Source organism: Callionymus lyra, chromosome 4 (genome assembly GCF_982586985.1).
Source record: "Callionymus lyra chromosome 4, fCalLyr1.hap1.1, whole genome shotgun sequence".
Taxonomy (NCBI): domain Eukaryota; kingdom Metazoa; phylum Chordata; class Actinopteri; order Syngnathiformes; family Callionymidae; genus Callionymus; species Callionymus lyra.
Genome location: NC_141821.1, coordinates 14,871,084 through 14,891,600, shown reverse-complemented (window position 1 = coordinate 14,891,600; position 20,517 = coordinate 14,871,084). Strand labels below are relative to the sequence as shown.

Sequence of the window (20,517 nt, the reverse complement as noted above, 5' to 3'; positions counted from 1 at the left end):
CAGCACATTATTGCAGCCAAGCTCAGAAATCAGCAAGAGGGGGAGTCAGAAAGAAACCGAGGGAGAGAGATAGAGAGAGCAGTCGGGCCGGTGGGAGGAAGGTTTCGGTTTTACTTACATTTGCAGCCATCGTCCCACAAATAGCCGGGTAGACACTCTTGACACTTGGACCCTGTAGTACCCTCCTTACATATACAAAATCCCGTGCCATTACAGCGATCAGAGACTGAGCCAAATGGATTACAATTACACTCTGGAAAGAAACAAGACACATACACACAAGCTGGATACAAGGTGGTGGTTTGACTTGCGAGAACACTTTCACCTAATCCTAAAGCGTTTGCTCAAACTATCATTTTACTTGCAAAGAATACAAAACTGAATACATAATGCAACCATTTCAAATGTAACAATGATAGTGACAAGGAAATGAAACTAGCTGTAAAATGTGAGAGCACTTTACTTTAAGCATATTTGGATTACTCAGTTGACACACTGTGTGCTTTGAGCAAATATGCAGTTTTACCATTAGCTGTTTCAGATGAGCTATTCAGCACATGCTCAGTAAATCTCGTACATTCACACAGATTGAGACAGAAAACCACGACAGTAGGAGGTAACATTGATAAGGATGACTCTGATGGAAGGTGGAATGAAACAAAGATAACAAAATCAACGTAGGAATGGAAGAGGGTGTACATTGAAAAGGGCATTTTCGTAAAATATTCCATATCTCTACCTGTCCGTCCAAGTCACAGACGAGAGTCGCTATGAAGCAATAGATCACTTATTACCCCCTGAATAAGACCTACTCTGATTGAAAAACCTCTACCTGTCACGCCCTCCCCGCAGTGACCTCGCAAGCTACCCACTGTAACCGGGGCACCGTGAAGTCAAAGTAACACCTATTTTGACAGTCCCTGACCGGCCCATTGCACCGTCTGTGGCTGAGCCGGCTGCACGTGGCTGCGCCGGAGTGACACCCAGGGGTCAAGCAGGAGGGAAGAGGTGACAGCTAGTGACAACCGGGGCGGAGGTGGAGGGGTTCGGAAATAGATAAGGGGGTGACACAGAGTTTGGAACCTGGTAACGCCTCAGTGAATCTTAACACCTTGTGATGGGATTCAGCTGCTACTCCTGGGGCCATTTCATGTATATGACATATGCACTCGCTGGCACCTCTGACTGGCGGTGTGACTTGCCAGTGACAGAACTGTTGTTGCCTGTCAGGAGCCCCCCTCAGGACCCACAAATGCACCTGGCACTAAGAACTGCGATCTCACCCTCCACATCCTAGGAATCCAAGAGGGATCCAAACTGTTGCCGGAGGAACTATGCAAAATTAAATTTTCACACGTTATCCCTTATGAGAAGAAAAGCTACAGCACTGACTTCCTTTGTCGAAGGTCATAAGATATAATAGAAAATAACATGAGCAAAGATTAAAATAATATTAGCCAAGCCTAAATGGTTTACTGATTATATGATTTTGTGTGATCAACATGTACAATGATGGATCTGATGTTGTGTTTAAAATATATTTGGGTTGTTGTATTTTTCATCGTCTGACGTTAGTCCAAAGACAGGATTTTTTTCTCTTGAGATCCAATGAGTTTCAAGAGTGAGCACACTTTTTTAAACTGAGAATGATTTTAGCGCTTTCAATGGAACATTGACCTCGGGACCTTCTTCAAATATGAACAAGGCTCACAAATGGCCCCCTGGTCTGATTTGGAACATCTTTGTCGTAGGGTGTGAGTGTCTGTGGCTTCTTATCGATCGAGGCGGGAGAGGTTTAACTCAAAAACATTTAAAAGGTGGTTTCAGTTTAGCTGGTCATCCTGAATTTACTTTCATTAAATAATCAAATGCATATTTTTGGGTCATTAGATCGACTGACACAGACAGAGTTAAAAATTGAAGTCACAGTAGCCGACGACTAAAGGGAACTAATGTGTGTGATTATGTCATAATGGACTCTGCTCTTGTAACCTCTCATTCGCCAAGATTTCAGTAGGGGGAGAACTTATATAATCATAAAGTACTAACTTGAAAATATCCTTAATAGATAAATAGTTAGTAGCTCCACAGGGAGAAGGTTCATATTTTTTTCCTAACATGAATGAAATGCGACGTATTTAAACCTAACCTTTCAGTGAGCTCTAATCAGGATGACAGTAGGAAACCTTATTATTGTGCGTTCATCCCAAATGTCTTGGAAACATCGACACGTACATGAGCAGTCGTAGGTTTTGTTTGACGAAGCAACTTCCTGTCTCTCAAGTTATATTTAAAATAATCTTCTAAGGAATGGGTCTAAAGTTAGTAGGAAGTCCAAAAGGACGGAGACATACTTGTGGCCATTCTTGAAATATGATGAAGGCAATTCCTCGTCTCCGAGTCAACCAGGTCCTTTTCATTTTACTTGTTTTACATCTTCTTTTTTGACATACTATTCCTCTCTTCATATATAAACTCTAAGGTGGTTGATACACCACGGCTTGTCCCCGAGGTCCACATTTGCGTTTTGATACCACAGATGTCGCCTGAAAACATGACACTCCAGATGCATTGCTGTGATCCTGTCATCGGTGTGTTATACCCACTGATCCCACAGCAGTTTGCATTTAACTTGCGGTTAAGTTAAGGTTTGGTTCAAACGCACAAAAGATGATTTACTTAAAATGGCAACTCAGCCTAAATTGTATGAATCTTTATTTTAGATATAATTGGGCTACTTTACATAAGGCACAACTACATTTTTTTTATACATAATGATCCTAATCTGTAGAAATATATCGTCATATCATCCCAGACGCAGACCATAAAGTCAGATGAGTTTAATCAGATGAGTGGAAGCAGCAGTAACAGTGGAAATATGGCAACAGAGGCAGTGGGAGATGAAAGGTGAGAACTTTTCCATGACAACACAGGTGACGAGATGAGGAGTTCGAATGAAAGCTGAGTGGCGGTGAAGAGGGTGGGCGACTAACCTATGCACACATTTTCATCGTCCAGTTCTGCAGAGGCATTGCGGTAGTAGCCCAGCTTGCATAGCTGGCAGTGCTGCCCCCTAGTGTTGTGCTTACAGCTCACGCAAATGACGGTGTTTAGCAGCTCGATGTAGCTGCATCGGTTGGAGTGGCCGAAGCATTCGCAGTCTTGCAGAGTGAGAGGATGTGCAAAAGAAGGAGGAGAAAGAAAGAGACCCGAGAGAGGGAGAGAGTGTTGGTTTTTTTTGCTGAAAATGCTACGGCGGGTGAGAGCCAGCGAGGCGTCACAGCATGCAAGGGTAACAATGTCGAGACGTGACTAAGAGGATACTGTGGAGCTGATGAGAGGAAGGACATGATTAGTCAGGAATGACCACAGCCAGAGTTAGATCGGACCACTACATCAAGAAGCATTAGAAGAACGCGGCCCCATCACATCACTTCAAGCACAACACAACAGGAGGCGGAAGAGTCTCAGTAATGATGGCACACAGATGCTGTCACACAGGAAACACCACACAGCCAGAGGCAGCTCACAACATGACTGCTGGTGAAATTTAACCAGGAGTATGAGGTGGCAGGATTAGCAGTATCGTTGAGAAGTGGAATGTCATGAGTGTTGTCTTTCGAAGGTGCAGGCAAACTTGTAATGACTTCTAAGAGCTTTTGAGAAACGACTCACATGTTTGACTAGTCAACCTCCAGTACCATAAACAACCGCCTGATTTAGTCTTCTTACCTTCACTCACAAAAATATTTACATTAGAAAATGATCTTAAGCCCCGCCCATTGAAAACGAGATGAAATGTTGTTTACCATAACCACTACCACTCTGCTGTGATTGGTCAGGCATCGATGTTTGTCACTGCTGATCATTAAGCCCGAAAGTCTCAAACACCTCGTAACCTCTTGTTTGTCGGGATTTCAGACGGGGGTGAACTTAATAAAGTAATAAGTTCATAACGTGGTCATGATGAGAGACTTGGAGATAAAGACTTCATCATTTGAAACATGTGAGTGAGTCAGGAGAGTTGGGTTTTCACACGAGTTACCACTGAGTCCTGTTGACCTGATACTAATAAACTAAATAAAATCATTTTGCAAGTAAACCCCACTTTCTATGTCTATTAAAGAATGGCAGTCGATTTCAATTATTTTAAACTGTAAATTGCACGGGTGACATTTGTATTATTATTATTCCACGAACATGATAAGGTTGTGAAGCGGTTCTTAAGGAACATTGTAATAAACGATCTAGGAAAACCTTGTAACTTCTTCTAACCTACCTTTAAACATGGAGTAGTCCGACTCTACGTGTTTGAAAACAGACCGACACAACCTCAATCTTTCACCTAATTTAGCTGAAAAGGTCTCACAAGACAACAACATTTTTAAAATGTTTTTTCTCCAAAAACGTTTCACTTTTGAACGTGTGTTCACAAAATTTGTCAACCACATTTTGGTTATTACCATTTAAGTCATAACTTGTGGTATTGTTGGTATTGGTACTCCTGGAATTACTATCATAACTTTTGAGATTAAATAATAATTAAATAGAATGTATAATTTTATGTATCGGTATTATTATGCAAAGAAAGTATCTCAAAATATCATCAAATATTTTTAACAACATGTTAAAGTATAAGTGGCTGATCAAATGTGTTAATCAAGTTGAGTCAGAGGAGTCCTAGCAGGCCTGAAACCCTCATCCTTCAGTCTAAGATGCTCACTGGCAGCTCTGCCCTGTGGAGTGCAGGACGAAAGGGTCGCAGCTCCAGCTCAGCTCAGAATCAGTCCTCCACGCTGACTTACCACTGACAGCACGTGTCACAGCAGAAACAGATGTGACCCTTAAGCCTCACGGACAACCACTTGGACAGGGAAAAAAATCCCAGATCGAGGGAGGAGGAGGGTTGTGTATGGGGCTTTTGTCTAAGACATTGTGGCTATTAAGGCTCTGAATCGAGGTCAGGTGTGTCGGTCCAGTCACTAGCAACTCGTCACGATTTAGAATTGAAGCAGAAGCTGTCTGGCTTTTTTTTCAACCTCACTTGAAAACATTCGTCTTAGAGTTAAATTCAAACTGCAGGGTTCCCGGATTTCAACTGACTAGACAAATAATCATTCCTCTCCGAAATGGGCTAAAATGATTAATTACTGAGTGACTTAAAAAAAATCTTCAGTATCTGTGTTAGCCACAAATAGCAGTTCCACCACTTACTCTGCACTTATTTTGCTCTGTGTTTGAAAGAAGCTCCACATATTCAATATCTCATATTCTAGATTCACATAGTTTCTCCACTGCCAACTAATTAAAAACCGAATATGGAATAGGAAAACAAATATTTTCTGTAGAGAGACATGAAAGTGTTGATATAAATTATATATTTATTGAGTTCGATCATATGTTGTTGTGTTTCGTAAGACTTTATTTTTGAAAAGACAAAGTTACATTCAAAGGAAAGTAAAAAAGTCTTCAGCAAGCTTTTTGTTTTGACTTTCCTTTAGGTGTCGCATAATATATAATACATTATTAATATTTTTATTAAATGATATCTTGTATTTTACAGTGTTTTGATGAATTATATTTCGAGAATCCATGTCAAACTTAACGGGCTAAAGTGAAGATAGAAATAGTTGAATCTCTCTAAGGCTTACACCAAAAAAACTCACCTCTTACTAGCAATCCTTTCTATGAAGTATTTGACCGGTAACATTTAGTGATTTTTAGGGGGTTGATGTATGAATTCCAGTTCCTACCTCGCTTCCTGTTTGCAACGTTGACAGTAGGGGCAGTGGTCATTGCAACTTGAGGAGCTACTAGACAAATTAAAAGAAAGAAGCAAAAATAAAATAAAAAAAACTCACAATGCAGCAAATACAATATATAACACATGTTTAAGAAGAAACATGAATAAATAAAAAACATGAAACCTGTGCATGATGGATGATGGCACTGGGAAACAAGAAGTGATTTTGCCAAGCTAAGTTGGCTGCATGTAGAGGCGGGATATTACAAATGCCTTCAGCGCTGAACAATTCAAATATTTTGCTCCTTCTCTTTACGCCTCATTTCATTAACGAGTGCTTTGTATAATTCAAAGGCTTCTGTGTGTTTGTTTTTCTCAGACAGAAACCATCCCCTGAAAAAACTACTCCACACCTCAGTGGAGGCCTGCCAAGAAATGTTTCTTCATATACGTTTTCTCACGAGGCTGTGGGAAGAAAGGCGGCAACAACTGGGCACATCAATCCCTCCATTCAGTCATGAGGCCAAACTCTGCCAATCAAGACCTGACTTCTGGGTCAATCCAACAATGGTGCGGTGGACGCGGTAGTTCCGGGCTTAGTGCACATCACATCTGTAACCACTGATTTAACCACCAACACGATCATCGGAATTCCAACAAAACAACAGCCTTTTTTATTTTGTCTTTGCAAGCACTGAAACAAACTCATCAAATATTAAATACTTGACCACTGGACAAAATGTCACAGGGAAAAAAAAGTATCATCCATAGATTATTCTGGAGTCAGTTATTAATAGAGGTTTAGACCGAACACTCCCGCAGTTGTATCGAGGATAAGGTTCTGGAAGTGTGGAGCAAAGTGCACATTTGAGCTGTTGACATTGAAATGGTTTCAGGTTTATTAGACATCATTAGAACGTCTGCCTTGGAGCTTGGTAGTGTTTTTCTATTGCTTATTGTGTGTTATCTTATTTCATTTTTTTTATTCTGTACTGAAAAGCCCAAAAAAGGCTCATGTCTTTGAACTTACTACTGCAAAGTAATTTAATGTTTTAGTTGATGTTACCTTTAACATTTTTCTAATATAGTGAATGATACGGTATTTGTTAAAAATAAGCTATGACTTACGAGCTATGATCTATTATTGCTATTTCTACGTGTTCATTTAGTCGTGTTTTTGAACTCATCCTTTTCATTGTGAATTGGTATAATTAAAGAAATGCAATCATTTGTTTGTTGTTGGGTTTTGATGGGTAAATGAATGCACATGAAGCTGTGTTCTCATCTTCCAATGTCAGTCATTTTTCAAAGTGGCGCCTCTTGCTAGCAAAAAGTTTTCTGAGCTTTTGTTAATTTTTTTTTTGTTATAAAATAAAGAATTCCTCAGAAAATGAAGCTTCATGAAGCTCAGCCAGAGCATCCCAAGTGATAGATCCTTGTTTGTATCTATTTCGGTAAGTTCAAGTATATATTTATCGTCATTTTGGTCTTGTGTATGACATTGAATAAGACTTTATTTTCTCCAAATTAAGTGTTGAACAGAGACGTTGGTTCAGGGATCAATTGCAAAATGTATTGATTTCTAAGAAGCTGTCAAGAAAGGTTTCCAAAAATATTTTTTTTACGGTGGACAAACTTGTCATTAAATTAATCTTTTTCATGAAAACCATTTAATGATAATAATTGGTGTTCTGAATAAAAAACATTATTCTTTTCTTTTTTTCATCACTTCTCCAGTTACTACCTAATTTTTGCTTTCGGTGCAATGATCTCTTTCTCTCTCGTTGATTTTAACAATAGCAGCAGAAATTAGTAGATATATGATGGTACGTATCAAATATCATTCATTTAGTATAAAGATTTCTAATAAACTTTTTAGTTTTCAAGTTTAAAATCTTTTCATCCATCACTCTTGATTATTCTGACGCTCCAAACTAAAGTAAAGCCCCGCGTCAAAATCACATTTAAGCTTATGAAAGTGGCCCAAGATTGAAGTGGGATTGAGTGGTCACCTACATCCACACTACTGATCTGAAACTTACTTTAATTTGACTCACCGATTATTATTCTGAAAACGAGAAAAAAGGACATCGCTACAAGAAACAGTTGTAGAGATTTACGAAAAAACTCATCAATTAATGATCATGTAGAGTGGACGTAGTGTTTCTCTACCGACTGCTATGAGTAGATCTGAAAAAGAAAACAGTTGTTGCATCATCTAAATTTTTGGTTTGCCTACCTTCTTTTCGATTAGCGACACCTAGAGATGAGACATTCGGCCGAACTGCGTGCAATTGAGAGAAACCAGGCGTTATTCACGTGCATATGTGTGATGCACTTGACGGATATAATCTAGGGGTAGGGGAGGAGAAGGGGTGGGAGTAGGGCTATGTGGTGGACACACACAACTGGAGACATGAACATGTCCAGCATGACTCAAGTCAGTATAGGAGTAGACACCAAATACAATGAGGCATAGCTGACATGACCAACAAAAGGGAGAAGCATCCAAAGACCCGCTGAGGACATTGTAAAGGCATTGTATGTAATCCTGTCACGTCCCTGAACCTTCCGTGTGCACTCGTGGAAATGGAAATGAATGAAAAAGTCGAGGGAAAAAAAAAAAGAAGAAAAAAAACAGCCCTTGAATCTATCATTTATGTCGTCGTCTCTGCAAGCAAATCCAAGCAATGGGTAGCAAAGTAAGACATTGGGGGGCATTTTGTTTAATTCATCACATTGACTTTGTAATCAATATCTAATTACTGTGTATTTCTGGTGGAGGAATAACAATGAATAAATAATGGCAGGAGTCGTGCCTTGGAATGACGGACTGCTGTGGGAAGCATAACCTCATAATTACATACAAGTTGGTATTTCCGTGTCAGGGAAATACTTTGCGGTTGGAAATGGAGAAGACTCGGGCAGCGCTACGGCTAAGTTTCCTCGTCACGTCCCTTCATCTTCTCACTTGATCCTTCTGCCCTTTCGCTATAGACACCATAAATCATCTAATCTCGGATAATTAGCATCCTGAAGAGTCTTGGCAGGAAGCTAAGCTGTGTTAGCGGCGAATCAATCTGCAGCTCATTAAAAAAAAAAAATTCATCGCTCGATGTTTTTTCAACGTTTGTTTGTATAGTTCAGACGTCAGAATCGACCGATTCATCCGCGGCTGTCGAGTCTCTGAGTGTGAACAAGTTCAATGAACAGCATCCGGTCCTGTTTATCGGCTTATGATAGAGTATGACCTTCTATTAGGTTTACGAAGCACATTCTGTGGAGCCTATTGAAAGTTTACGTGAACACGGACGATCAATACAAGCATCAATCTGTAGCATGCTTCCCTTCTTGAATAACACGAGTGCCAAGTTTCATGAAACCAGCTGAAATCTAGTTGAGCACCAATAAATGAAACCCATGGCATTCATGGTTGAGTAGATTGTATTTGGGATTTCAAATCTTCAAATTGCTTCAATCCTCCAATCAGGTTCAAGTCCTGTCACACTCAAGAAGATACAAATGAACAGAAACTGCAGTTCTTGAAGGAACATCTCGAACATGCTACTTTTCTCCATATGTACGTCATATGTTTGATTCCCTCGAGAACACATCAGAAGCCTTCAACTCCGACAACTCAACCAGTAACAAATACAACAACGAAGATCTTAAAAGAGACACACTGACCATCACTGAGCTTTCTTTTCTACCTCTTCTGCAGGAAACAATCGTCATCATAATTTAATCATAATTTAATAAACATAATCATATTCCACTTCCATGAGAAGCAAATCAGTCTGGCTTGGAGACCAAGACCCAGTAGGGTTTTTCTAAGAAATCATTTGTGTTTGCAAATGATCAAAATATCTAAATATAAATGAGGACCTTTTTTTTAAACACTTTTTTTTTTAATCAAGTTCCAAACAACAGGATTCCAACCATATTTGTATTCATTGTATTAACAAAATGATGCTCTTTATACTATACTGTTAATTTATTTTAGGTATTTTTAAGTGTTAAATACAACTTCATGAGGCTAGAAATGTATGTCTAGTCCAAAGAGACAAACAGACAACAGATGAAATCACTACTCAAACCCTTTCTCGAGCAGGCAAGCTAACGCATGAGTTAATATGGTGTTTTTTTCTGGTAGGAAAACTGTTTAAATGCTAATTCATATACTGTAAAGTGAAGGACTTAATGAACTGAGCGGTATACTTGCTATCTTAGCTGGTTGAAAGTGCTACCTGCTGTCAACCATGAAGAAGATTATAATTCTGTAAACTACTATTCGGCTTAAAAGTATAGAAAAAAGGCAACCAAAGAGTCTTTTTTGTAGGAAATGTGTTAAATAAATATCTTGTTTTAAGCATTATTTACTATTCAGGTAAGTAAAGCTAATTGACGGTTTGAATCAATGCCACGGTTATAATGAAAACCAATCTTGCAGAGCCAAGATTGTTTTTTTAAATATTAATTTCACTTTAATGGCTCGCATTATGCAATTCTGCTCGGTTTAATAAACTCCAAATAGATCTGAGAAAAGTCAATAAGAAATTCGATTACCTTCAAACACCAACAATGTAAAGTGCAGCTTCCGTTTCTCCTTTTTCTTCCTCACAACAGCTTGACTTGAACTTTGTCTAACCTCCGGGACGTTTATTTTTCCTTTTATCCTGCCATCGATTCATTACTCAAACATGAACTCGTGTTTGCACTCATCCTCATGTGAAGATAAAATAATTAGTTTTGTAGTGTTTGTGCTGGGATGTAAAAGATGTCGTATCAAGTTACCAACAGACTGCAGTCCCTGCAGTTCAATCCAAAGGGAAAGAAGTGTTCTTGTTAACCCCCCCTTTCCTAATACACTCCCGTGTACACAACCACACATTCATAGCATGCACACACTTCCTGTCCAGCGACAGCCTTTGGACATGGTCTGGCCTGGATCTTGGATGGGACAGAGAGGACTGATGCCGCCGTGAATATCTACTGTAGATTCAGTATATTCAGCAAGTGCATGCTCAAGAAAACACACACATACGAGGCAAACGCACACATCGTCCCTCTCGCACACACTCCTACACACTTAGCTTGAGACAGGCCGTGCATGGAGTGAAGAGTGTGAAGGTGGTGAGGGGAGTCGTATGGCGGGAAGTTGGAAGGGAAAACGTCCATTTCTGATTCAGCAAATTACAATCAGGAGCCGAGGTTCATCCGCTTAATCCAGATTTAAAACTGCCGGAGACAATCTGGTGCGGCTCTCGTCAAGTTTTTGGGGAAGTGCCCAAAAGACGGCTTATCTTGTAATGTGGGGGGAAGCCAGCGAAGCGGCAGGTATTTCAGCCAGAAATCTCTGATGAAAATAATAATAATAATAATAATACATTAGGTAAGTAATAAGAAAAGTAAAAAAAAGGATTTTTTTGTTAAATTTGAATATATGCTTTAATAGGAAATGCTTACATTTATATTACATTATATCAAAAAATACATTTCTGAAGGGAGGAACTTTGCTCTGTCATTATTATAATGTCATATCTTTTAATTTTTTTCACATACTGTAGAGTGATAAATAACAACTATTTATTGTTTGTTTATTTATTTACAATTGTTTATTTACACTTCCATCGGCTAACGTTTAATTTAAAAAGGTGAGCGAGTAAAAGAACAAAACCAATATATTTTCTAAAGAAATTACATTTTATAATTAGTTATTAAAAAAAAAGGGAAAAAGTATCTTTTAAAGACGAAAAGCTTCTATATCAAATTGCATAGACCGCTCGTATTGTATTTTATTCTGCTGTGGCCCTCTTCTTCATGTGGGGTGTGCATGTTTGATCATCAATCCTTTGCCTCGGGTCCCGTGGATACTCAATATCAGCAAGGAAAGAAATATTGCTAAGAACTGAGTCTGGGTGTGAATGCACTCGGACCCGCCTAATACCGTCCGATGGCTCCGGCGTCTCGGAGCCTTCCAGGCAGCGGTAACGTGAGACGTGGCACCTCTCCGCCTCCTGAGGGCTTACTGTTTGACGAAGATAATAGCAGCTCTGGCCCATGTGGCTCATATTAAAACGACCTCTGTGACATTATACTGCAGGAAAGGTCATAGGACTTTAATAAAGTTGAGATGTTTTTATATTTATAACGCATAGGAGCCCAGCCAATGATATTTTTTGGATTCAAGAATGAATCCTAAAATACTAAATAAATAATTTCTAGATGATAATGTTGCTGCTGTTGTTAATTTCTATTCCATCCTTACATCAAGCAGTCAAATTCCATTAAGCCATGATTGGGTAAACAATTGAGAGGAATCAGAAATGAACATTTTGCACCTCGTGGACATTCACGGATGATGTGGTTGAGGGGAGGAGGCAGGCAGAGCGAAGCGTCAGGCACACATATCGATCTGTTGGGACTGTTTACTTACTAACTGGACCAATGTTGTTAGGAATGCCTGAAAGAGAAGGAAAAAAAGAAATCAGCATTGTGAGAACAACACAGCATTTACACTGCATCGAAATGTGTTTCAGGATTTACATAATTCATTAAAGTAGCAACCAAATGAAGTCAGCTAAAAATAATGGCTTTGACACACATTTTTCAAGTGGGTACTAGGAGTGGGTCTTATCTGATACCGGTTACACATCTTTAGTTTTCTGTCGCATTTCGATACAGGAGCCAATACAGATACCTATTCTTCCATACTGCTTTCAAAAATATATAAAAACAATAAATCTTTTCTTTGTGAATGAAACTCAATATACTAAGTTCCTGATGTTTCGCGCATCAGACATACTTGGTGCTAAACAAGAATTATTGACGGTACCATGAAAAAAACAAACAAGGTTCGGTAGCCATCCCTATACAGAGTATTGGTAACCATCCCTACAGTTACCCTTAATCAAAGCCTACTGCAGATCAAGTGTATTTGCCATCATTGGGTCAACCAGTCAGAAGATAGATTTGACTGATTCAGTTAAAAATATCTATAGCTATATATTAGAGTTCCCCTTTAAACTATAAGCAATTTATTTTGTTCAAACAAATCATGGCAGCCCAGGGATGTCCAAGTGAGCCATGAACGCAAATCCTCCACTGTGACAACGACTATCATCTGATTTAGTAAAACAATTGTAAAACTATCTGCCATTTCTATGCTTGCGGTCAAGGTCACACAAGGGTAGGAAGTGCTTAAAAGTCTATGGAATCACAATTGTACTGACCAACAAATTCATCTGAAAGATTCATGCTATTTTTTTAAAACCACAGTTGAGTTGCTTAAAAGTTGAGCTACCCCTAGAATCAACACTATTTCAGGCCCAACACGATGACAGCAAGATGAAAAAGTTCAACTCCAAGAAGAAGGACGTGTTTTATCTTGCGATTTTCCTTTTCCATCTCCTCGGCGAGCAATCCCTCGTGCCAGGCAGCAACTGAGCAGATAATGCAGTCCGACTCATCCCCATGGCGACCAGATCTCCCTCTCAAAGAATGTTGGCCTTCTTTGAGTCCGAGGACATGGAGACATTCATGAGAACCCGACAACATCTCAGACGACCACTGGCATCTTGATAGGCGTGAAAATGTAAAATCTAATTTGAGGACAAAAAAAAAACACTTCTGATGTTTCTTAGTTTTTTTTGTAATCATGTGGACAAAAACAATTATTTTCTCTCAGATATTTGCCTGCCAGACACTTTTAGGAGCCAAAACTGTGACCTGTCAGGGACACGGAGCTCCAGGAAGCTATGATGACATGTGAGGCAGAGCGTGATGGACGTCGGACCTCAAGGGTAAAGGAGGACGAGTGCAGGAATGGCAGGAATAACAATCATGTTAATCATCAGCAGTTTGATTTAGCAGAACAAACAAGCAATCAAAATAAACACTATAAGTATTTCTCTTCATTCAATCCAATTATTGTTTAATTGATCATTGTTATCGAGGCTCAGTAATAATGGTACGTAACGCTTCATTCTTTAAAAGCTGTAAGAATCTCTGAAGTTCACAATGGGTACGTGTCCTTACACCAGTTATGTGGTGTGATTCTGACTTGGAACAATGATCTCAGTTATTTTCCTCAACAACATGTTATCTGGGAAAAGACCCTGGAAGTGCTTCTGAAGAGATAAAATAAATCTGAGGTTCAACAACAAGATTTCAGACCCGTTTTTGCTCTTTTTCTTCTTAGCCATTGCATACATTTGGCAAAAATCAGAGTTATAATATGTTTCAAACATCATTGGAGAAGATAAAAAACAGTTAAAGTCAACAGTATTAACCTGTGACAACTGAAAGGCGTCTAGTTTCACTGCCTCATTTGTTTAAAAAAATAGAGACATACTTATGTTCCTATTCCTAGAAACCTTCAAAAATACAAAAGTCTAAAAGTTAAAAGTCACTTGTTAATACATGACAGAAACGAACGCAACCGTCATCTGGGACTTACAGTCATAAAAGCACTTTGGTTGTCATTTGGATGGAAACAATGCCAGGAGGCTCACCCAGGGCATCATGACTATATATATATAGAGTATAATATATATTTAAAACATGAATGAATGAATTAATGGATGAATGAATGAATGAATTAATATTGTTTATTTCGGGGATGTCAGTTTAAATAATGAACATCACACTTTACTGATCAATGGTTGAATTTTTAAACTTTTTCTTGAAGACATTAAGTGTTGCTGTATGTTTGACATCCTTTTCGAGTACATTCTAACACCTGTGACCGATATGGAAAATGATTTTATGGTAGTCCGTATCCTCTTTTGTCTGAAATTCATATTTCCTCTAAGATTCTGTTTATTTTCTCTGTCATAAAGTCTCATACTTGATGGTATTGTGGATGAATAGGGCCACTCCTCCTCCACATCCCCCCCCCCCCTGTTAACACATACAAGATTATGTCCCTATGTTTCTGACACCGCAATTATACTGAAGGGTCTTTTTTAAGTGATTTAGGTATTCCTTAATGTGGCTGAAGTTGTTGAGACTCCTGCTATTAAAGTGAATTAAAGATAGTTTCCCATCCATGTCAATGTTGGCGTTCAATTGTTCTTCAGTGTAGTAGTGGCATTTCTCAGACTTGTTATTATAGATTTAATTACCTGGGTCAATTCTTTCATTCGAGTCAAATAAGGTATGTTCCACGTATTGATTTGTAATCAGCTCCACACTATTCTTCTTAGCAATCCTTTCAGATGGACCCATCATTGTTCTTTGCTGTGCTGTAGTTATGGAGGGTTCGCATGCCATAACTTAGTCATTGTATTTGTCCAAATCTTCCTCATTCCTGATCTGGATTATTTTGATTATTATTACTTCTTCTGCTGATGCTACATTCGTTTTGATGTAGATCCTGCAGGTTTGCCGTCCAGGTGCGTTGTTTCTTGCCTCCCTTTTTGCAGTTGGTGAGCTTTCCCGGCAATGTCTGTGTTTTTCTTGGTCAGGTTCTCATTGATAAAACATCAGATCCTTTCCTGCTTAAGCAGTACAGACTTGTATTTTCTGTTGGTGAATCTCAGCACAACAGCTCGGGTACCAGATTCTTTTATTCTGGGTAAGAGGAAACATACTTCAACGTTGTTGTAATCCAGATCGATGCTTCTGCCATTCAGGAACTCGGACACCAGCATCTCCACAGATCTGATCTCAGAGTCATCAGGCTCTGTGGCGGCGGCTGCGACTGCAGCTCTTGCATAACTTGGAGGCCGGATTTTTAGTCCAGTCACAATTACTTTGTTGATTTTGCCCTGCTGGTCCGATTCCTCGATTCTGTTCCTCAAAGTTTTATAAGCAGATCTTTCTTTGCGTTGTCCTCCCGGAGCTGTTTGATTTCAAACCATCGCCTTTTGAAGAGGCTCTTTCACTTCTTTGAGTTTGTTTTTCATTGACTTCATTTCTTCTTTCATTGCCATCAGGGTTTCGTTCAATAATTCCCAATTTGACTCACTGTCAGAGCTCTCCTGTCTTTGGCTGGATTAAGATTTAACCATTTTTTCTCACAAGGTGCAATCACTCTAGTCTCAGATAAGCTGCAGCAGAAAGCAAATCTAATGTGTTTTGCATTGTTTTCATTATATGATGTATGTGTTTGTCACCAGCATGACAGACAGGATTATTGGGCAAGAAAAAAAATGTTGGTGGCACTCTGGAGTCATATCTGGTTTTATGTATGTAAGGCTAGTAACTGCTACTGCTCATGTGCTTCTTTCCAGTTTTCATTTTCCAGCCTGATTTATCTTTGTTTCTTGAAGTTACAGTGGTCACTGGTTTCTCTAGATTTAGATGATTGGTTCTTGTCATCGTCCAATAAGACTGTTGACTGTGTGTCAACCTAAATTCTGCACAACACAACTGATGAACTCCATTAAAAAGCCTAGACATTACACAAAATAACCCAGACAAGACACACATGTGACATGAAAACCATGTCAGGTGAAAACCTCTTGAATTCATCAAGAACAAGATAAAAGCATGGAAAGCAGTCATTAGAAAAAAGGTGGCTACTTTCAAGAAACTAGACTATGTCATGTTTTCAGTTGTTTCAAATGTCTTTGTTGATATTTTCACATGTATTCATTCAAAGTTTTGAAGAATTACTGATGCCTTGGAATATCCATCTTCATTCATTAATTAGCAGAATAACTTCTCACCTTCACCACAGACTGTCGAAAAAAAACAACATATTTTTAAGAGAAAGTCACAAACTGTGTCACGCAGACATTTATCTCTTACGGTCTATAGACTAACATGAAAACAAGTGGGGTCAGTCCTGTCGATTCGTCTAGTTCTCACCAAAACATCCTTCTCTTCCAGGTCATCACCTGAACAACTTATGGTCTGTCAGCACAATTATTGGCTCCTCTGTGAACAACCTGTGGGGTTTCAGCAGATGTCTGTGATCTCTTGTGCAGGTCATTCGATTCATTTTCCATCACCGTCATTTCCAATCCTCCTCACCTGTCTGGTCGTGCCATTATGCCTGCAATCTAATTTTGTCCTTATCACACAGGAAGAGCATTAGCTGCTGCTTATGTTGACGGTTGTGCTCCATCGATTTCTATGAGGGCGCAGGGATCACGGTTGCGATTCACTGGGCAGCGAACATGATCTCCCAACGATGTGTGAGTCACCGAAAATGATCTGTGTGGATATGGGGGTCAGCCCACACGAAAGCAAATACACACAAAGTCAAGACAATGCAGCAGAGACCCAGAGTTACAGCGATAAATCTCACTACACGAGCTGTGTGGTTACAAGCCTCGGTGCTTGATCCTCATCCCTGACTGGCCCGTATCAATTTGCCTCACATCCATCCCAACGTCTATCACCGTGACCTTGTTAATGGATTATATGGTGGCTCCAGTAAACAAATCATTTATTTTAGATCTATGGACAGGCACACTTTAAGCACGCTTGCTGAGCACTAATGTCAGCAAATAATGTTTCAGCAATTGCAAAAACATTTTGTAATTTGCCATATAGCAAGAGCAAAATATTCAAGTATACATCAAAATCAAAGGATATACTCAGGGATAGGCTCAGATAATATTTAATTTCTCGCTTAATGTGATTTTTTTTTTCTAAAGAATGAAAACATCTATTTTTCTGACATCACATAATTTAAAAATGCTAAAATACAAATAGATTTATTTCTGAAACATTAATGTGTAATATTTGCCTGACTGACTATCACATTAATGAAAGTTGATAAGTACTACTTATAAAAGAATAACAAAGAAGGCAAAGGAGCGATAATATAATCTCAATTACCAGCATAAAGATTTGTTTGTTATTTTGGTTAAATACTACACTTATATAGAGGTGAAAATGATGTTGAGTTATTGGTGTGAAAAAAACAAAAAACAGTTGTAGATATAGTTACTGCAGTTAATCACTGTAACTATTATTTCATCTGTAATGCTGGTTCAAAATGTAATAAATATATGAAACAGTGGAGGCAAATTGAGATGAAAAATTTGAACAACAGCAAATTTACATTACTGATCTTTTATTATTAAGTTTTTTCTGCCAGTATAAAAGTGTAAAGGAGTGTTGTAAGACTGAACAGTCGGCATACTTCTGCAGCATGGTTTGGTAAAGCAACAGGTTTTAACTAGACGCTACCTAATAAAATAACTTTCTGAATATCTTCCTAAAGAAACTGTCTCTAACACTGCTCTCCCTCTCACTCGCTCTCATTGAAATCATGGCTGCAGTGGTAGGTGTGAAAGAAATCCATTATTCATAAAGAAAACTTTAGAAAAGTATAGTTTTTTCATGTTTTTCTTAGAAGTTATTATACTGAGAAGTCCACGTAACTATTGATGCTTGTTCATATGAATGTGCTCTGTTTGGGATTTGACCCTCGCACGTCTGCTTTGAGATTAGTTGAAAATACATTAAGTGTAAAAAGTCTGTGTTCCAAGTCCACACTCTGACGCCATCACCCTCATCATCACCTGGCGCGACTCACCTGAGGGTTGAAGGCCTGTAACGGTTGGTCAAGGAGTCAAATCCTGAAGTGAACGTCTTCAAGTTCGGCTCTTTGTGCAAGAACCTTTGATTACTTGTGTTCTCTGCTGTTCAGTATCACCAGCCTACCTGCATTACCTGTCTGAACCTAGTTATTGATTCAATTTAATATTATGTTTTTCCCTTATGAGAAATAATGCCCTTTCAAAAGGCAAAAGAAAAGATACCACTCGTCTTCAAATGGGCTTTTCGTCAACGTAGTAATTCAGCGCTAACAAACATCTAAATGTTAAGAAACATCTTAAGACGTTTCTATTTGTTCAGGCTTTTCCTTGATTTTCTGGAACTCCTGTGTTCTTCTCGGTATTATCTTGATCTTTAAAGTATATATATTTTTTGAGTGTTGTTTTGATTGTTTAAGCGCTTTGTGACCCTGGTCTGGAAAAGCGCTATATAATTAAAAATTACTTACTTACTTACTTACTAACAAGAGTTCTTATGTCCTGATTTCTTCACCTAGTCGAAGTTGTTAATACGATTTTTCTGGCTGCCATCATTTCAACCCTCCAGCTCCATCTCCAAGTCTTCAAACTCACTAGTGTCAAGGCATGGCGGCTGGCAAACAGCGCGTCTGCCAAAACATAAACACGTCGCAAGGATTTCGAAAAACAAATTCCTTAAGAGAAAATTCAAGTGATGCCCTGCTTAAGTGCCTGACTCACTCTCTGACTCAGCTCAATATGTAGATTTGAATTGATGGTGGGAACTATTTTAGTCCTCGGAGGCCAAGTTTGGGCGCTTAAGATTTCTGGGATGGAATGAGATTGGCGTTGCTTGCAGATGCATTAGACAAGAGGAACGGAGAGAGAGAGAGAGAGAGAGAGAGAGAGAGAGAGAGAGAGAGAGAGAGAGAGAGAGAGAGAGAGAAAGTAAAGAAAGAGAGGTAGGATGGAAGAAACAAATATTTGAAAGAAAGATTACCGTCACAGCTGCATGGCAGGGAGATGTGGAAAAGAGTAAACAAGCCTGGTCTCTAGGGTAGATTGCGGTGTTGTGGAAAGAGAGAGAATGCAGTCATGAAACAAAAACAGAGAACACGCAGGGGCAAAGAAGAAAAAGGAGGCAGTTGTAGTGGAGAGGAAGAGCAGATGGAGTGACAGAATGAGAAGATGCGGCACGACAGGCGATAATATTTGCAAAGCAAACATACCTGTAGTGGTGCAAAAATAATAATTCTCATAGCAGAGGGAAGAATTGGATGGAAAGAGAGGGGGAAGGTGCATTGCAATTTCATACGGAGCCGTGAATATTTAACAGTAAAGTGTTATAAACCTGCTACCTCAGACCTGATAAACTAGTCTGGAACATCCCCGCAGTCGCCGCTGCAGCGTTCTGGAGTGACCCAGATGCTGAGAGTCTGAAAATGTTTTATCATGGCATGCATAGCGTGACTCCTTCAGCAACCGGGTCAAGTAGAAAGTTCTTGTAACCTCTGGACAGAAAGTTTTTAAATTCTATTTTATTTTATTTTAATTATTTTTAATTAAAAAAAAAAATCCATGTGTGGTTTAGACATATAATATATATTTCTATTATTATCATTATTTAATTATTTAATTTATATTGTTCAATTTATGCACATTTTAATTATATTACTATATTAACTATAACTACTTTTTAACATAGAGGTATATTCCAGTTACAAACCCAAGAGAGAACTGCAGTGTTGATTTATTAATTATTAGTATTTTTAAACTATTGAAATCTATATTAAGATTAATCAGGGTGCTATAAATATATTACAATCAAAATGAAATGTTATTCATCTTAAATCTGTTTTAATGGATTGATCATAAGGATTAAGAGTTTCTAAACATTTAGTTTTTTGTCTTTATCTATTATAACAAAAAAAATTACTTTCAAATCATGAGCGATGTTCAATGACGACCTATCCCAGCTAGTAACAGATTGTATATATATATATATATATATATATATATTTGAACACAAATTAGAATTTTAGATTTTTAACTAATTTGTGTTCAATTTTTTCTTGTAATGTTAATTTAGAAATAAATGGCCCCAGCCATACAGGTAGTTTGTGCTCTACTTGCTTTCCTCTGGGCAAAATAGATGCTTTTGTATCGACTGTGGAGAAAAGCCCATTCTAAATGATTTACTGTTGGAAATATTAATAAAAGTAATAACTACATACTACAAAAGGATTACTTTGTCAGCCCTAATATATATAAAATCAAGAAAGATCACTAAAAAGTAAT

The 20,517-nt window shown here is 38.5% G+C and overlaps 1 protein-coding gene across 3 annotated transcripts in view; it reads right to left on the bottom strand.

The window, feature by feature from the left end:
* The window catches only part of ntng1a (netrin g1a), a 106,145-nt gene that overhangs the window by 7,319 nt on the left and 78,309 nt on the right, over nucleotides 1-20,517 (bottom strand). The window contains exons 5-7 of one of the 3 annotated variants that reach the window (XM_087788878.1): nucleotides 12,180-12,206; nucleotides 2,994-3,161; nucleotides 119-253 (exon numbers count right to left, since the gene is read on the bottom strand). In XM_087788878.1, the coding sequence (XP_087645004.1) occupies nucleotides 119-253; nucleotides 2,994-3,161; nucleotides 12,180-12,206 (330 nt within the window). Of the gene's footprint in view, nucleotides 1-118; nucleotides 254-2,993; nucleotides 3,162-7,982; nucleotides 8,028-12,179; nucleotides 12,207-20,517 lie in introns of all 3 variants that reach the window. The other 2 variants (XM_087788879.1, XM_087788880.1) reach the window with 2 other exon arrangements.